Raw genomic sequence first — 19,109 nt, 5'->3', positions numbered from 1 at the left:
CAGCACAAATTAAGTATTTTCAGAGCTGGAATCTAGGTTTCTTCATCAAAATTCAGTGTTAGGTGAAGCCCCCTCTCTTTCAACCCTTTTTAGAATATATATATATATATATATATATATATATATATATATATGTAGAGCAAAAAAAATGGTTGGCGTTTATTTGGAAGGATTATGCCAAACCATGAAAAGAAGTATATGCTTGGTACTTTATTAATCCTTTTAACCTACATAAAGAGCACTATTATACTGTTACTGCTATAAAACCTCACCATAAACTCTATAGAGGCCACAGTGATGTGTTCTGGAGCTTTTTACTGCAATTAGTGATGCACTAAGAATTCAATATAAATGTGGTTATATTCTTAAAAACATCAGCATGCAGATGAAGCCTCCAAAGTTTAAACACATCACATTCAAAAGTTTTTAGAAGCACAGTCATCCAACCTGGGATGAATTAGTAAGCTTCTACCATATATAAAATGCGAGTTAAAGCTCATCTCTCATCTTGTTTACCTTACTGATATCCAGTATATGGATGTATGATATAGATTAAGATTCTTCATATTACTAAAATAACCTTTCCTTATTCAGGCGTGGACTTCATTTTTACTGAAGGCAATTGCAAAACCCTCATTACTTTAAGAAGTGTGGGACTAGAGTTCCAAATATATAAAAAATGTGATACCATATAATTTGTATGTTGGTTGTCTTTGGACAGTTTCTGTCTTGACTGGACAGAAATGATGTCAGCATCTAAAAATTCTTTCCCCAGAAACACTACTTTTACAGGTCCATAACTGTTATAAGAAGTTCTTACAGCCTAGCAACTTTTACAGCATTTTTCACATGTAAATATAAGAAAAAAAGTTTAATTATTTGAATTCAGAGTAATATTAATATGTTCTGGTTGTCAGTATATTTATATTACCAGTCTGGTATCTGTAAATAATTGCTTATGGCAGAAACAAGGGTATATAAGAACTGTACAGCTGCCCTTTATGTGATGCTATTGGAACTTTTCAAGAACAATTGGATTGCTACTGAAGGGATAATTTGCCAAAAATGACACTTTAAACTAAATTTCCAACTGTACATTTCAAGCATCACATATCAGCTTCTAAAAGCTCAAGTGTTATCTTTGAATAAGGCAGAACTGATAATTTCTCAGACCAATGAAGTTAAACATTAAATGTTTCATATTACAATCACAAAGACAAATTTAATAATTGGATATCCATTTGTGAAAAGTGATTTATAAAAGCTTCCTCTCTTGTACTAGAAACTAGAAAGATGTACAACACCACAATTATTTTGCATGCAACAATTATAACTGCCATCACTTGTGTTAAACTTGTTTCAGTTACCTAGCTCATGTATATACTGTTAAGCATTTCCTGAAGCAGGTTTTAAAAATGTTTCGGAAACAGCTGTGTAGTTTATATATGATTTTTTTTTTTTTTTTTGACTCATCTGAGATTTGAAGAGCAAAGCATAGAGTAAAGGATGCACCCTGGGTGTTGGAGAGACATTAAGCAGTTTAGTACCTCCTCCAGCTGAAAGCGACACCAACTGGAGTCTTCCAGTAGAAGAAAAGTTTATAAAAGGGTGGATCTGGACACTGCCTCATAAAATCAGCAGCTAAATAAATCAGGACTAAACTGTGTTTGAGGTGTGGACTGGATCCAAGCATTTCACCACTTGTCACATCTACGTTGGCTTCAAGAACTGTTCTTCATTTCAGCTTGCAGGTCCAGGTCTTTATATAGGTACATGTATCTCCTGATAGATATGTATGGAAGGAGTATTGGTGTAGTACAAACCAGTGTGTGCTGGAGATTCCATACCTGGAGAGAGAACCTTCAAACCTTTCTGGTCAGGACAGGTAAACAGACAGCCAGCTCAGATGAATGGGGAGCCTGAACTAACATGACAGAGTGACAGAATTCAAACTGAATCAAGAAAAATCGTAGTCCAACTAGAAGCTGAAATGGCTTTTGGCTCCTGGTATGGAATTTCTATTTTCCAGGAGGATTTTTTGATTCCTCTGCTGGGAGAGACTGCCCTTATCCAGTCACTGAGAGAGCAGCAGTCAGCGGCTAGCCAACTCCTGTCAACACTACACCAGCCCAGCTAGCATACGCTGCCATTGAGCCAGCCAAACAGGTGTAGAAGATGTAGCTAGGATTCAGGAATATAGTGTGGGAACTAAGGGAGGCTAGGGGGTTTGGTATACGAGACAGGTTTTATTACTTTTGCAGCTGGGGGACATACCTGCTCAGCTACAGAGTCTGTGATCAAGCAGTCGTGGAATTGTTTAACCCACAAAAAGGGTGGCTTTTGAGTTCTCCTAGCAATGGAGGGGTTTCAGTACCCTGCTCCAGTTTCTCAGAAATCAGAGCCACAAGTTAGTCTGTGACTTGGCATGGGGCCACCTTTCTGCTGAAGCCATACAACTATGCAGAAAAGGAATGCAAGATTGATGGGGCCAGTGAGGGAGACTGAGCAAATGGGAGTCTGTGTCTGTAGCCCAGAGATGAGGACACTTCCGTGAGAATTGCATCCTTGAACACTGAGACCACATAGTCAAAATAACAAATACGTGAACAGTGCCAATTATAAACAGCTTTAAAAACACAAAAGAGCTTGTGGTTTAATTTTGGGTTTGGGGGGGGGAGGGGGATGTTTTCTTTTTTTCTCCACGTATCCATTTTACAGCAAGCAGGGATGGGACTTACTGCTCTGAACAAACCTTTCTTTACTCAGCTGGAAAGAAGGGGCCAAAAGGCAAAGAGACATCTGAACGCTATGGCTCAGATACATGTGTTATTATATTGCAACACTCACGATTATTATCACAGGGGCTATAAAATGGGGCTCTTTTCAAGACTCCTTCAGTTTCCACAAACAGCTGCTGCCAGCTGAGGAATCTGGGCTGCGCTACATGTAATTCCCAACCGTGATCATCAATGGCTACTCTCCCAGTGGAGGCATTCTCTCCAGCAGCTGCCTGTGCACGCTTCTTTATCCCCTGATCTAAGCCCAGCTCTGCTGCATCTTATTGATGGACAGCAACCCTCCAGGGGGTGAGTGCCCTTAGTAATGGCCTGAGTGGACTCCGGGGCAAACAAGGTGAACAGCAAATTTACGGTGTCAGGACACTAAGTCATGGAAAATAACAGGACTCTAGGGCTGCTCTCTGGAAAGATGGCAAGGAGCTTAAAACAGCTTTGAATGCTTTGACTTAGAAAAGTTCACTGATGCTTTCCTAAGCTATGTGCTTCAGTATTTACTGGAAATTTGTTCTCTATTGTGTGGGATTTGCAAACAAGACTTTTTTTCATTATTTGCATCCTACCAACTATAAATGAGAAACAATTATATTTCTCTTCAGAGAACTATCCACAGATGTTTCCTTTCTCCCACTTTCAAAGTAAAAGTTTGTTCTCTGCCTTCCCCTCACTTGCTGTGGAATCATCAGTAATACTTTTTTTCCAAAGAGATATAAAAAGCAGTGACCATTGAAATGCATGAGACTTAAAATACATCTTCTTAAAGGTCATTCACAACCATTTTTCAGACCTTTTTTCATCCCTTCATTCTGCAAGACTCATCTTCCATTAAGATCCATTTTGGACTTCTTATTATCAAACATTATTATTTTTGTATACCTCTGACCCTTCCCATAGGAAAAACCAAGAAAATGAACTCCATCCCCTGCTGAGGGAGTCTCTTACAAAGGTAGAGCTACTGGTATGTTGCTATATTGTTTGTTTTTCCAAACATCTACAGCATTGCTTACCAGAACAGTGAAGAACATGGAAAACAGAAATAAATTCACACATCATGATCAAATGTATAATTCTCCATTATGATAGTTCTACTCATTATAAAGACCCTAGCAAAAGTTTAAAAATTAATTCATTCTTTTAACTGCTTTTTTCCGTTTCCACCCACTCTGTGTAGTGAACACATATTTCAAAGAATAACGGATATTACAAGATACAGATGTTATGAATTATTTTTCAGTGCTAGCCACATTTTTGTTACAGATAGATTCAGCCTCCTGGCTCCAAAAGCTAATACCTAAGAGCAATGATATATTTTTGAAACTAAAAATCAAGCAACTTCTATTTCTGTGTTTTTTTCTAACTGACTTTTAATTTCATAAGCCTGGAATTTTTATGCTTTCTCTAGGAGCATTGAAGTATTTTAGAAAGGCAGAAAAAATATTATTAAATAATCATGAAACTTCAGTGATTAAGACATTAAGCTAAAAAAAACCCTAAATATTATGAGTTTTCTCAGCTGCTAGAATTGCCAGCTTTATATTTTCTGCTGTCATGGTTACAGACATAAAGCATCCCCTCAGAGAACAGCAACTGTCCTGTGTGATTCATGAAATCTGCCAGCAGCATGTGCATTATGGTTTTAGTCAAAATGAATGCAATGCAGATGTACTATCTATGAGTACTCATGCATTAAGGTGAAACATTTAATTTTTCATGAGTGTTTTACCGAAGTCAGAAGAGAGCATTTTGGAGACTCAGAAAAGTGAGCATTATCTAACAAATTACAGTTTGAATCATCCTCTGGAGTAATATAATTTGATGTTTTCCTGGTTTGTAGTTTAACCAGTGGGCAACTGGTGACAATTTAAGGATAGCTCCCCCAATCTTTACTTTGGGATTTGCCACAATTAGCAATAGCATAATGTAGTAGCTACAAGGAGTCATTGGGGAAGAGGGGGGAGGGGGGAAGCTTCTCTGGTTTCAAGTAAATTTACCCCTTCCTGTTCTGACCACATGGTCATTGCACAGCCCTAGTTTTATTATGACCTGAAGGCAAAGATATTTTCCTGGCTATTTCAGGTGCTTCTAAACGTAGCATGGCCATTTTTCATAAAAGTTGTAAGACTGTTTTCAACCTACTTTCATGCAAGCAAACCATGGAAGGATGGAAGGAGCTGCTGTGACCATGGACATAGGGAATAACATATAAATAAATGTTGGCAGAGAGCTTCCTGACTGAATCAGGGAGTCTGCAGACCTGCTAGGTTTCCCCTCTCTTCTAGACAATGTTGTATATGCCCTTGTAGCTCTTAGATGTTTTTGCTTCGTTACTTGTTTATTTTGTTAGTCATTTAGTGACAGACCTTCCCCAGGTCAGCTATCACTGTAGCAGTCATCTCCAGTCCAGAGGATGTAAGCTCTCCATCACAGGGTGAAAGAATAAAGAAGAGGAAATAAATTTTGGTCAGTTATCTTAAGTTTCTCCTTAGTTTTCCCTTTTCTGAATCTGAAGCTTCCTATGCATCTCCTTTTTTAATAATTTCTGCTACAATTAATTATTAATTAATTAATAATTTCTGTTACAATTTCCTTTGAAAAAGTAAGATGTCCACTTTCTTGTTCATATTATTCCTTCTTTTTTCTTTTCTGGGCTGCTGCTACTATACCAATTTTATTAGCACGGTTTGCCTTTCCTTTCCGTTCTTACTTTCTAGTGGTAAAGGATCACTACAATCTTCCCAATTTGAAGGTGTAGAAATCAAAGCTGAAGACCTAACTGAACTTATGGAAACTAATTACATCAGAGCTGTAAGATATTTTTTTAGCTGTCTTTGTATAACTCACTTATGCCTTTGCTCTTAGGTAGAGACATTCAGCAGAGTTGGCTAATATACTACTGCAAGGATTCTTCTTCCATGTCACCCCAAAATATGAACTCATTGAGAGCCTGTTCAGTTTCTGAGGCCCACACTGAAGTAGTATAAGGGAAGACATGCACCCCAGCATAGAAATTGGTGTTATCCTAGGCTTTCACATTTTAGGTGGTACAGAAGGTGCAGGCAGAAACTGTTCTGCGATGATCTATTGCACATTTCTATTGTGCATACTGTAGCTTCATTTACACTTGCACATGTTTTAAATGCTGTACCATTTCTAAAACTGTCAATTTGTTGTTTTGCCATTAAATGACTAAAGTTGCCATGATATTTGGTGAGCAAAAAAGGTTTCTCGTTTTCATTGCTTCTTTAACTGAATATTTGTTGCATTCCTTTCCTTATTGAAAATTAAATTGCAACCATCCTCTCCTTAATAGATTTTTGTAGCAACTCAAATAATCCAAATAGATTTCAGGAAACAAACACAAAACTTGTATGCGATGCTATCCTGGGTGCCCCCTCACTTAAAATCATGCATGCAGAGAGCACACAAATTCTCTAAATACTGCTTTTCACCTTTCTTATTGACTGCCTAAGCAGTTTGTAGTAGAGTTGCCTATCTCTCGAATGTTGCCTATACAGCAAATGTGACCCTGCTAACAACAGGGTCATTTGTACATACAGAATGTACAGAGTATGTACATTCATGACACATACCTGGTCTCTCAAGTGGAAAACTACAACTCAAGCCCCCACCTCTCAAAAAAAACCTTGGTCAAGGCATGGTCCTTGGTCTCGAGGCCCCTTTGTGTGTGTTTACACACCTTTCCTTGTAGAGGAGTGAGTAAGCTCTGTTCCATTCATCTACTTTGCTTTCATAGTGTAAAGGAAAATAATGCTCTGTGTGAATGATCCCTTAAATGTAATACAACTAAAGAGACCTCAGATTCCAGTATTTGTCCATATTGTCCAAGGCAGGCATGTAAAGCAGGAAAAATATGCTAAAAAATAAAATTAAAAAAAAAGTATTTTTAAGGTTATATGATTAGATTTGAACTTTATGAAAAAAGTATATGAAGAAAAATGTTCCTTTTCTTTCTGCTACCTGATTATCTTTTGGCTCACTTCCTTTTAATTACACAGCAGGTTCAGGACATGAGTAAACAAAATACAGACCAGTGAGTCCAAAGTTGATAAGCAGAGGACACTCTCAAATCTGTGTCAGAGGTGTTTTGAAATTCTATTTAAAATGAGAATGTTGAACAAATACCCTAGTAACTGGACCTTGCGAGCAGAGCTTTGCTCAGTAGCTTGAGGCCAGTGTTGGCAGCTCCTTGCTGTTATCATTGGTGGCTTCACATAGGACCCAAAATTCCTAGGTCTCTTCCCTGTTGGCAATGTGTTCTCAGTGAACATTGGGAAGGAGCCTTTGGATTTTTTAGCTCTTTCTAAGACTTGGCTGGGAACCTTTTGCAGTTGAATAGCACAGGCTTTATGTTGTGAAAGGACCAATAGTTTTTATATAGTTATGTCTTCCCAAGTAATACACCCTATAAAGGTGTTAAGAACATAATACAAATACTGTAGTTGCCCATGACACTAGTAGGTGTCAGCAGTGATTATGCAGTATGTTTTAAGTACTGTAAATACCTGCTATAACGTAGAATAATTAACTCACATTTTACTAGCTATCTACTGGCTATTCATTTGTGCATTGGGAAAATCTCAAAATGAACCCTTGTCACAGAGCAAACCAGAAAACAGTCATGTATTTTATCACTTGGACTTGGCAGTCAGGCTTTCCTTTCCTGCCACTAGACTTTCTGAAACAGCATTTCCCAGTCTGAAGCAAGAAAACAAATCTTAAAAAAAAAAGTAAATAAAATAAAATACACAAATAGACAGAGTTGGTAACAGTTACCTTGGATTAAGCAGCTAATAAGGAAGGTATGTATTTAAAGTGGAATAACTTTCACCTAGAATCATGTTTATCAACTGGAACTGGAACATCAGTAATTCAGGTTGCAATGCAACAAGACCTGTCTTTTACTGTTACACTGGCAAAAGCTAATGACTTTTTGTTACTATTTAAGCACTCTACATCCAGGCCAATATACTTTCTTTTTCTTGACAACTTTTCAAGAGTGTTATTTAATTATTGGGTTCTTGACTTAATAATTTTCCAGGATGTACTGAGTACAGCCCTTTAATTCATGCTTTATTTAAAATCCAAGGCACCCAAAAAAATGTATCTAAGCAGAATATGTAAAAAAAAATGTTACTAATCCATGGCAAATTTATTACAAACAATTTTAGTAACCCAAGTATTTTTTACTTGCTAATTTTATCAGAAATAGCTTCATTAATCTAAAAGTAAGTTGTATAGCCTCAAGTGGCCATTGAGGCCATGTGATGGCATTTAATTCTCCAAGAGTGATGTATCCTTTCTGTCACCAATATGCACCTTAGACAGAATGAACTGCCCCATGGAACAGCTGCCTAACTCTCTCTATGGCTGTACAAGGAGCTCAGGTGACTGTTAAATAGCTAACATCACCTGAAATCACCCCTATATTAGAGATAATACCTGTAATACTTCATATAGATCCTCCGGTCTGATCTCCAACATGTTAGAGTATTATAATTCATTGTAGAGTACTATAATTCATTCATTAGCATGTGGAAAGCCCAATGACTTGTGTTTGATGACATCATAAGTAATGTTTGACTAAAGTAAGCATTTGTCCAAGAAAGTATTTAGTTCTCAGTTTTAAGGCCATGGAATTGTGATGCAGAGCATGCTATCAGTATGTGACAGTATGCTTTTTATATATTTATATATTTTTGTTAAAAGATCCAGTTCAACAAAGTCTGGGTATTTCATGAGAATCTCCTCTTCTATTAAACATAGAAGGAATAAGGCTCTAATCCTTATTATTAGAAGGAAAATATGTGTAAAGCATAGAATAACTTGTCCTAAAAACTCAGCAATTATAATGTAAATGGACAAAAACTTTTTAATTTAAAAATTACGTTTGTTAATTTGTGACCATTTAAATACCCATGCTTTGTCTTATTACATATGTAGAAACCTGTAGGATTTTGAGCTAAACATTTAGCTTTAAAAAATATGATTTTGAAAGACTCTAAACATTTAAATAATGGCAGTGATTCTAAAGCTAAGTATGCAATAGTAAGTGAGCCTATCTGTTTTCTTGAACTGATAAAATGCCTGAAACTGATAATCAATGAGGTACGTATTACTTTTTTTTAAAAAGATTTTATGTTGAAAACAGAAGTTCAAATCAAGGGATAACCCAAAGAAGATAATTTCCTATATAATGACAGATTAGGTTCCCAAATAGAGTCATGATCACATCTACTTGACAACCAGTCACTAGTGTTGCCCCTCAGGGCTTGGTGTTAGGGCTAGTGTTCTTTAATGTCTTCATTGATGGTCTGGATGAGGGGATTGAGTGCACCCTCAGTAAATTTGTGGTGAACTCCAAGTTGGGTGGGAGTGTTGATCTGCTGAAGGGTAGGAAGGGTAGGTAGGCTCTGCAGAGAGATATGTCCAGGCTGGATCGATGGGCTGTGGAGAGTGGTATGAGGTTCAACAAGACAAAGTGCCGGGTCCTGCATTTGGGTCACAACAGCCCCATGCAACACTACAGAGCCGTGGAACAGTGGCTGGAAACCTGCCTGACGGAAAAAGACCTGGGGGTGTCGGTTGACAGGTGGCTGAACAGAAGCCAGCCTGTGCCCAGGTGGACAAGAAGGCCAGCAGCATCCTGGCCTGTTTCAGCTCTGGTGTAGCTAGCAAGGCCAAGGCAGGGATTGTCCCCCTGTACTGGGCACTGGTGGGGCTGAACCCTGAATACTGGGTTCAGTTTTGGGCTCCTCACTACAAAAGGAGGTGGTGGAGCAGGTCCAGAGAAGGGCAGTGAAGCTGGTGAAGGGCCTGGAGAACAAATCTGATGAGGAAGAGCTGAGTAAACTGGGGGGCCTATTCTGGAGAAGAGAATGCTCAGGGTGGACCTTATTGCTCTCTACAACTACCTGAGAAGAGGCTGTAGTGAGGTGGAAGTCAGTCTCTTCTCCCAAGTAACAAGTGATAGGACAAGAGGTAACGGCCTCAAGCTGCCCCAGGGGAGTTTTATATTGGATATGAGGAATAATTTCTTCACTGAGAGGGTGATCAGGCATTGGAACAGGGTGCTTAGGGAAGTAGTGGAATCACCATCCCTGGAAGTGTTCAAACCCTGTGTAGATGAGGCCCTCAGTGATACGTCTTAGTGGTGGTCATGGCAGTGATGGGGTAATGGTTGGACTTGGTGGTCTTAAAGGTCTTTTCCAACCTAGTTGATTCTATGATTCCACGATTAGAAAACGGATGTTCAGATGTTTCTGGAAGATTTTATACAATGAAATAAATCATCTTTTGTCAACAAATGATGTTATCACATTATCATGGATCAGGAAGAGCCATCAGTTAATACAGTTTAAACACTGTGTGTGTTGAGATAAACTGCTTCATGTTACTGGATCCCTGGAATAATGCTTTACATATCTGTGAGGTTTTCAGCCACTAATCTCAAAGAGTTTTTCAAACACACACTCCAAAACCCATGCTGTGCTTTAATATACCCTTCTTTACAGCTGGAGAAACCCTGCATTTCTGAGCTATGAGTAAGGTTCCAATTTAAGATGCAATACTGCTTGAACTTTTGATTACTGACGTCCATCGCTTGCACACCTTTTGGAGACCACAAAACCTCCATAGATGCTCATAGGATGTAGGGACTCCCCTACGTCCTGTGAAGTCTCCAAGGAAGATGATCTCATTGTATCCTGCAAAACACTGACACTGCTCAATTTGCAAAGGGCTGCCAGACTCATATGAAGGCAAAATAAAGCTCTGACCACCACCTCTGAACTCGCTTGTGGAGCATTCTGTATTTGCTACAGGACTGAGTAATTACATATGCATCCTCCTGCCTACCAGGGCACTGTGGGAGGAACTTTTTCTTAAGACTCCCTTTGGGAGGATGAGACTTCTAATTGAACGGTTAATCCTTGTTAGGGCTTTTACAAGGCATGTTTGCCTGGCCAACTAAGTGCACATCTTCCCTGTATTTATGACCTAAAACATGAAAAGCTCCCTCTGACCAGCTATGTCAGCTACTCCCCATCTGTAGTGTGTGCTAATAAGAGAGATGTTTGCGATTTCTATGGAAAGTCTGGCTATAGCATAGTAATGCGTTAATCTTAGGAGTGATTGAAAAGTGAACCTGCGGCTCCCTTTAAGCAACAGGAGGTGAATTCAGAAATGGCAGTGCTTTTACAGATCCCGCAGTGGCCTTCCTGGAGATCCTTGAGCCTCTTGCGCAAAGGTAATAAATCTCCTACAAGGCAGGCACATGGGGCTCTACTCTTGATCTGTCAGTAACTGCAGCTTCTTCTTTAAGGTGTGAGAAGACAGTATTCTCTTTCCTGCTAACTCAGCCCTTGGCTTGGAAGCAAAATGAATTAATTTGGTGGTATATGCCTAGGAAGATGTGACCTAAGCTTAAAAACACAGGAATGCAAAAATTTAGCTGACAGAAGCACAATTGGAACACTAGGCTTTTTTCTTTTTTTATGTTTTCATTGAATTTGGATATTATTATTTTTTTATTATTTCCCTCCAAATCTCATGAGACAGGTGGCAAACCTGATCACTGAACCTTGGATGTAATAGTTCTCCTGTGGTTTATTCATATAACGGTCAGATAGTTGCCTTTTTCCTTACAAATTCAGAGTTTACAAGTAGCAAATGTCCCATGAACACAGAAAGAATCATGCTGAGGAAAAGGAGACTTCTCCCTTAAGTAGCCCATGTTAGGGTCCCCTAGCTGCCTTTCTCTGACATGACCTCTGCTCCCAGGAACCCAGGCTGCAAAGAGCCTCCTTCTACGACACAAAGTGAGTGGGAGAAAGGATCCTAATCAGGGTTTCAACTTTACTTGGTGGGACTTGATTTAATAAGCTCTTAATTTATCCCTGGGAGGAGTCTTGCTGTTGCCTGCAGTTTTTCTTATATTAGTGCCCATGGGACTAGATGACCAAATTCGATAATTCTAGGGGAGAGAGGTAGCTAATTTGGTTGGGTCAGAAATACCCAGAGCTGAAGTGAAAGACAGTCCAGGAACAGTGGTTAGCAGGGACATACGACTGTCATTTCTAGTTTCATGGCTCCCATGACAATGCCTTCCTGGTCACTGTTTTCCAAGCACCTTTCATCCCTCAAACTAGGAGCATGCTAGGTCATCCTGGCAGGGTGTCCATAGTTTGCAACGGATGTTTGAGCTCTTGAGGTCAGCTCCCAGCTTTCCTCAAGTCAGTAGGTAAATCTGACTTGGTGTGAATCTAACAGAAATAGGTTGAAAGCTGAAGGATTAAAGAGCAGAGGGCAGATTTGCCTGTGAGCAGCAAACACAGATGTCCTGTCCCTGCTCACAAGGGCAGCCATTGGACCTGCACCCTGGTGAGCATCCTATTTAGTCCACAACCCGTCAGGAGCTGTCATAGCCATATGTGACAAGGATGGTTGAAACTTAATGCGAAGGCTGGGGAACTGTGAATGATTATTAATTCCTTGAGCTCTGCTAGGGAAATATTATGTATTTTTCATGGCTGCATATTTTAAGCCCAGGGAGATTTCTTCTCCTTCATGCCCAGAGGCCGGATGTTATCAGCCCAGCTACTTCAAAAGCACTATCTTTTTATTGCAGTATCTGCAGCATGTGGGTTTAAACCACGCTGAAAATATCTCTCTTTCTTATCACCCCTCTCAACATTATCTGGGAAACACAGACCTGAGGCCTTAACTGTGGTCTTTCTGAGTCTCCTTCTCAGTATGGGACTCTTAACCCAGAAGCAGCTGTAGGCAGTGGACTGTAGCACAACCCTCTTAAACCCACATGTGTGTGAAAGAGAACTGAATGAACATGGGAGCAAGTAGAAGCAATAAAGGGTTCCTGCATGAATATCTCCTTTTTTTTTTACCAAGTGAAAACTCTTTACGTTCTGCAGAATTGAAGCAGACGGGGGACAAGTTCCCAAAATAACTTAAATTCCATCAGCATTAGCCAGTGTAACAACAATAAAACCTAAGACCTTTATGACATGTGGGGCCACATCCTCCCTAGTCCTCAGCCCATGTTTGCTACTATCTGGCACCTAAACGGTAAAAAGAAAAGTATCTCTCAACAGGGACAGTACTGTGAAAGCTTTATGAATGCATGGCTAGGTTAGTCCGTCCTCATTTGTACAACTTGGCTTACACTGCACTGGGTCTTTGCCAGACCTCTCTGTTGCGTAATTTTGTGGCTTGCTTTAATAAATTCACAGAAGTTTCTAGGGATGTAACTAATATTTCCCCCTTCTTTCTGTAATTATACAACACCCACTACAGTGAGACCCAGGTCCTAAGTGGTGGATTTGTGCCATGATTTATATTAATTATCAAAGCCAGTGCTATAACATAGGGAAATAGAAACACCCATTTATACACTTAAGCAGCTGAGAGAAAACTTTAAAAAAATAACCTATAAAGTCATATGAGTAGTTATTTACCTGTCCACTGAATAAATTGCCTAATTGCCTTCTGAGCAAAACCAATTTTAATTGATTTTCTGCACTGCACACACTGACTGAGACTGAATAATACTGGCTTAAACCAATAGCAGTCTCACTGAAGTCAACCTCATTACTTGAGATTTCTGCATAGGAAAGTCAAATATAGTGATGGCAGGCATGGCATCACATCCTGCTGGTCCAACTGCAGACAAGCCCTTGTACATGGGGGAGAAAAGGGAGTTTTTGAGAAAGATTCTCATGGTTTCAGCTTGAGCAATGTCTAAGAAAGATATTTAATAAAGAGCTCCAAAATGTGTTCATTGTTTTGGAGTGTTTCCAAGCTCTTTCCTCCAAAAAGATGTTTCCAGCATATATGATTCAGAGTTAGTTATTCCATGCTCATGTATTCCAATGGAAATGGGATGATTTTTATGTTGAGGTACTAGACAGTATGATTAAGGGTGTTGGAACTTGGACCGTGCAATTTAGAACCTTTTAAAACATTTCCATTCCAACATCTGACCTCACTGAATTTACTTAATATGCATTTGAAGGAATAACTTTGAAAAGTTATTTTCTCTGATCAGAAATCTGTAGTCTTTCAAAGAAGAAATTAAATATGCATACACAAAATGTACATCAAAATATCAAACATTTTTCATGGTCACAACAAATGTCCATCTCATCAGGCTTTATGACTTATTTCATATAGTATGTTCCAGTTAACAGTGGCTATAGCATATTTCTGTGACAAAAACCCAGTAACAGAGTGGCAGTGCATAGCAGCCTCACTGACTCAGCTGCAAATCCATGGCTAGAACATAAGTATACACCCCATGAAGATACTCTTGGGCTTACCTAGGTCAGAGCACTGCACCACGCGAAGATGGCACTGGCAGCGGAAGGGGCACACTGGTCCAAATCCAGATATGACGGGATCGTCTGTCGGAGGCATATCAGCAGATCCTTCATCTTCCAGCATAAAGTCAAAGAGGCCCTGCTGGTGGAATGGCTTGGCCAAACATATTGGCAGCAGTAGGATGAAGAGAAGAGCCAGCTTCATGGCTTAGTTCATCAACTCCGGGCAGAACCTAGGGATCAAAGCAGGAGATTTACAACAAAAGTAGCAGATTCCCATAGCTGTACAGTTCCTGCTGAAGGAGGTGCAGCATATCCACCAATTGCATAACTGTTCCTTTCAATAAATGAAAACTGAATAATGAAAATAGGACAGTTATGTGATAGGAGACTGGTAACATCCTGTCAATAAGCTTTTACAGAACAGTTTAAAGACAACTGTAAACACATCTGTTTGCATATTTAGAGTAATATTTATTAGGAACAGGCAGTGCTGTCAACTTTGTTATGCAAAACAGTCAAAACAATAAGCCACATTTTCCATGTGTCTGCTTTCTGCCAACTTAACAGTCTATCTGATTTCATTAGCATTTGTTTCACAGCAATGATTTTGTCCCCTGGAGACAAACCTGAGGTTCCCAAACTCACTGTAATGCAGTATTTCGTGTCTTAAGTATTTTTTTTTTTTTAAGTGCCAGCTTGCTGTGTGTTTGAAATTATAGCCTAGTAAAATTGACTGAGAAAGAGTATGGCTTAGTGATGGGGTGGAGACAGAGGCGGGGGGGAAGATCTTTAGTTGTTTAAATGAGCTATACTTCTTTCCCAGTTTAAACAGCACAATAGAATGAAATACAATGTTGTGTTATGCTGGATATTCTTGGTTTTCTTTCCAAATTTTTCCCTAGGGGATTTTATGATATAAACAAATCCTCTGCTTTGCACTGTATAAGCACTTAAATTGATACTTTTAGTATTTTCAGCATACTTTTCTAACAGCAATTCAGTGCAGACTTTCATGCTAAGGAGCAATTTTACACAAATATGCATTGCATTAGTAGACATTAACAAGGAAAACTGCTTAAATACATGTTCTCAGGACCTAGGCTTAAATGTATTTCAACACACTGTACATTGTGCTACCTATGTTGTTGTGAGCTAAGAACACAACAAAAATACAAATCAGCTCTTTGCAGGCTTTGTTTCAGGGCAGTATAGATCAGCTAATGTTCTGAAAATTATTTCATTTTTCTATTTATTTTATATAAGAAAGGTAGTCTTTTGCAAACCTTCATGGGTCTGAAAACAACCCACACACAAAAAAAAAAAGAAACCTGCCTTCAAGTTTCTAAATGACAGAAAGGCAAACTAGCCATGTGATTAGGAACCTTTTATTTTAAATAGATTGCATAGCTCTGAATGCAGGTGTTGTTCTTTGTAATTAAAGCAAAAATATCCACTTGCTCCTTTAGGTCAATAATTTCCAAAATGCTCATGTCAGTGCCAGCTGGGATTTTTCTCTAGAAGAAATTATCTAACAGTATAGCACTTCTCAGCTCCATATTGACTAATGGAAAGATAAAAAATTGGGGAGAGGCAGAGGAGGAGGCCTGTTTCCTTCTCTACACTGATATATGGAACCCACCAGGTAGATGACTTAAATGGGCAGCTGATATTGGGTAAGAGCTGTATATTGAGGCCTCACTTTATAGAATACCACATCCAGGTATTCTAACAGGAGTGTTCAGTAGAAAAAAAAGGTAAAAAAATAAAAAATACAGTCCTGGAATTAGATACCATCTATATTGTGCATGGGTTCAGTTTCCTTTATGAATTTCTACCTACACATTCCAACAATGCAGGTCTGCAGACTAGGGTTCTGAACTAGGGCTCAGTCTTGAAAGGATGGTAAGTTTACCTTATAAAATATGCTAGTGCTTTAAAATCATAGCTTATATTCCTGTCATCTACCTAACAGGAAGATGGATTTCTAGCATCTTTATATATCCCAAAGACTTCAATGTGAATTCCCATGGAGAAAAGCACCACTTCTGTTCTTCTGTTGTCTCTTTAAGAGACACAGTTGGTTTCTTAGTTGGACCAGAAAGCATTTTCCATTCCTGGAGCAGACATATTATCTATTGCATGCACAGAGGGGTTTCACAGACCCCAATGTCAGCCAGAGGGTCAGAGCATTTTAACATGTCCTCTCAGCCCAACTCAGTGCTCTGCAAACTTGATCATGTAGGCTGTGTCCTTGTGTGGGCCATCCTCCTGTGCTTCCTTCTGCCCTGGCTCCCCCACCAACGGTGGGGCTGTGTCCCTTCTCCAGCAACACCCCCATGATGCAAACAGGGTACACGCAGACAAGTAAGGATGTCACAGCAAACTGGTGTTAATACATGGTGGTGAGATCTTACCACGGTTTAATCTAAAACAAGACTTTTGAAATAATGATTATTATGTACAAATTGTTGTAAAATAACAGTGCAATACATTAATACTTTGAAAAGGGAGGACAACTTGCTAAATCATCACCATTCATCATAATTATCTGCCTTCTGAAAATGATCAATAAAACATTACCCCAGTACAACTCATTTTTCAGAATGTACATTTACATATTCAGTAAACACTGGGAATGCCGCACACTAACACTGGCAATCAGGACTTTTTAAAGAGCTTTCCCAGCTCCCTTTTATGTATTTGGACATTTAAAAAATATTTTTAAGTACTTAAAACTGCTTGTATTCCCACCCTTCTCCTCCCCCAGGGTCACTGCTGAAGCACTGTCCCTCCTAAGAATGCACAGTCAGGATCTTATCCTGGAGTTAAATTACAACCCCTCGAAAAAAAACCCAAAACAATGTAAACGCACTTTGGAAGTGTCATTACACTTTACTTCTTATTCACATTAATATTGATGACTTTACTTATCTCAGTTAAACCCTGTCTTAGGCCTTTTCCTTTGGTCTATGTTTTGTCAAAACCAGAATAATATCAGTAAGAACTGTGTGTAAAGGATAACAAAGGATATCAACTATCTAATCTAAGGACACAGCAGAGAAAATAACAGACACAGACTATTAATCAGGAAATAGGAATAGATATGTGTCTGCATATCTTTATTTATATTGATATTTGTACAGCAGGCACATGTATCTGTTCCTATTGTCTGCATGTGTAAATGAACATAAACAGAGAAAAAGACATATACAAAACTATACTAGTAAGAAATGTTTACATTTTGCTCAGAAAAAGAAATGGGGTAGGGGGGTGGGGGAGTGGAATCTGAACCCTTAAATGTCTGTGACACAATATTTATGTCTGCAGGACATAACTGTTTAAATTTGCTTTAATTATGTGTTTACAATGAGGAAGACTTTTCCACAAACAGAGGAAACTATACCATAGACTTGGCCACATTTCAGTTTAAAATACCACTGGAAATATGCTTCATCAGTTCACGTCACCACTGTATTGGTGGTCTTCTTGTCAGTTTACCTTTGTATTAAGTTTTAAATATTAGTTCACCTATTGTCACACATCTCTTAAAATGCTACAAAAGACAAACTATATATGCAGTTTCAAAAAAAATCCAAAACCAACAAAACCCTACACTGCATGTTTTACCCATTTTGTGTAATAAAGTCTAAATGCGCACACAGTGGAGTTGGAAGTTTTAAAGAGATTAAAACTCTGTTAACAGGAGTTTCAGCTCCAGCAATTTTCTTTTTTACTATTTCACTTGTAGGAACTTTCTTTAAATGTAACTCCCTTGTTTGTACACTGTAACATAGCACTTTCTAACATTACAAAGGCATACACTGAGCCCGTTTAACTAACTAGCACATATTATTTTCTCTGAAACCGAAATTATATTCATTAATGTTTGGAATACAAATGAAGAAATACAAATGAAAAAGAAATCACGTAGTGCAATTTAAAACAGAAATATAAGTACTCACACATTTTTTACACTCACTACATCACCGATTCTAAACACTGGATTTCAAACAAAGAATATACTGCTGCAAAAGTTTACAGTAAGGAAAAAGAAGGACTATAGCAGTGCTTATACAAATCAAAACAAGAAGCAGAAAAGTCAAATAAACAGTAGGAAATCTGCACAGTCCTTGAGAATGTATTCTCACGTTCCCAAGAAACAAAAGTGCTGGATACAAAACTTAACACTGCTAAACATTTAGTAGGATTTCTTCCTCGCTTCTCTTAAAATTCAACTAGTTCTTGCCGTAGACTTGCCTGAAGTTTTATTAGTGCAGCATAGTTCAGGAGAATTACTGAAAAACCGTACCTTTTAATCCAGGGATTTGCAACAGGAGCTCTCAAAGCTGAGATGCAATTAAACTAAATATTCAACCCAGGCAAAAGGCTTTGCAGGTGTGGAAAGGAGGAGGGGGTAAGTTCAGCTCAGTGACTGTCACTTGGTGGAAAAACCCTCCTGCTTCTATTCCATAGCACAGTTAAAAAATAAGGTTTCTCTCAATGAACACAATCCAGGCTGACACCCACATTAGATCATATGGTAATGATATGTCTCCTGTATTGTAGCCAGAAACTTTATCAGCTCTTTTGCTTTCTTTTCCTCCTTTTTCTTTTTCATTTGCTTGTTTTCTTTTTTGTCTGTTTAGAATCCTAAACTACTTGTACACTATAAGACAGATTCTTAGCTTTAATTCATCTTACTTTTTTTATTTATGTCGTTACAACGTACATTCAGTAAAGTATTTTTGGTTTTAACTTTGGTTTTTTTTCTGACTCATTACTGGGAAAAATGTTTGGCTGTTCCTGTTGTTTATAGTATTTCTAATTCAAGGAAATGATATAAAATTAAATTTGGAGTTAGTCAAAGTAGAGATTAATATCAGAAAAAAAAAAGGGTAGCTTTAGGTAAAACTATTTAAACAGATATCAACCTGCCTTTGCTTATGTTATATTATTGTCA

The 19,109-nt window shown here is 38.5% G+C and overlaps 1 protein-coding gene across 1 annotated transcript in view; it reads right to left on the bottom strand.

Moving 5' to 3' along the window:
* Nucleotides 1-18,688, bottom strand: part of DCN (decorin) — a 41,098-nt gene extending 22,410 nt beyond the window's left edge. Inside the window, exons 1-2 of the mRNA XM_062633545.1 lie at nt 18,459-18,688; nt 14,147-14,379 (exon numbers count right to left, since the gene is read on the bottom strand). Of these exons, the coding sequence (XP_062489529.1) occupies nt 14,147-14,351 (205 nt within the window). The 5' untranslated portion in view covers nt 14,352-14,379; nt 18,459-18,688. The remainder of the gene's footprint in view (nt 1-14,146; nt 14,380-18,458) is intronic.
* Nucleotides 18,689-19,109: the final 421 nt, after the last annotated feature.

The sequence above is a fragment of the Pezoporus occidentalis genome, unplaced genomic scaffold (genome assembly GCF_034315485.1).
Source record: "Pezoporus occidentalis ecotype Australia unplaced genomic scaffold, CSIRO_AGI_Poc_V1 ctg112, whole genome shotgun sequence".
In the NCBI taxonomy this organism is placed as follows: Eukaryota; Metazoa; Chordata; class Aves; order Psittaciformes; family Psittacidae; genus Pezoporus; species Pezoporus occidentalis.
This window is presented reverse-complemented; position numbering and strand designations above follow the sequence as displayed.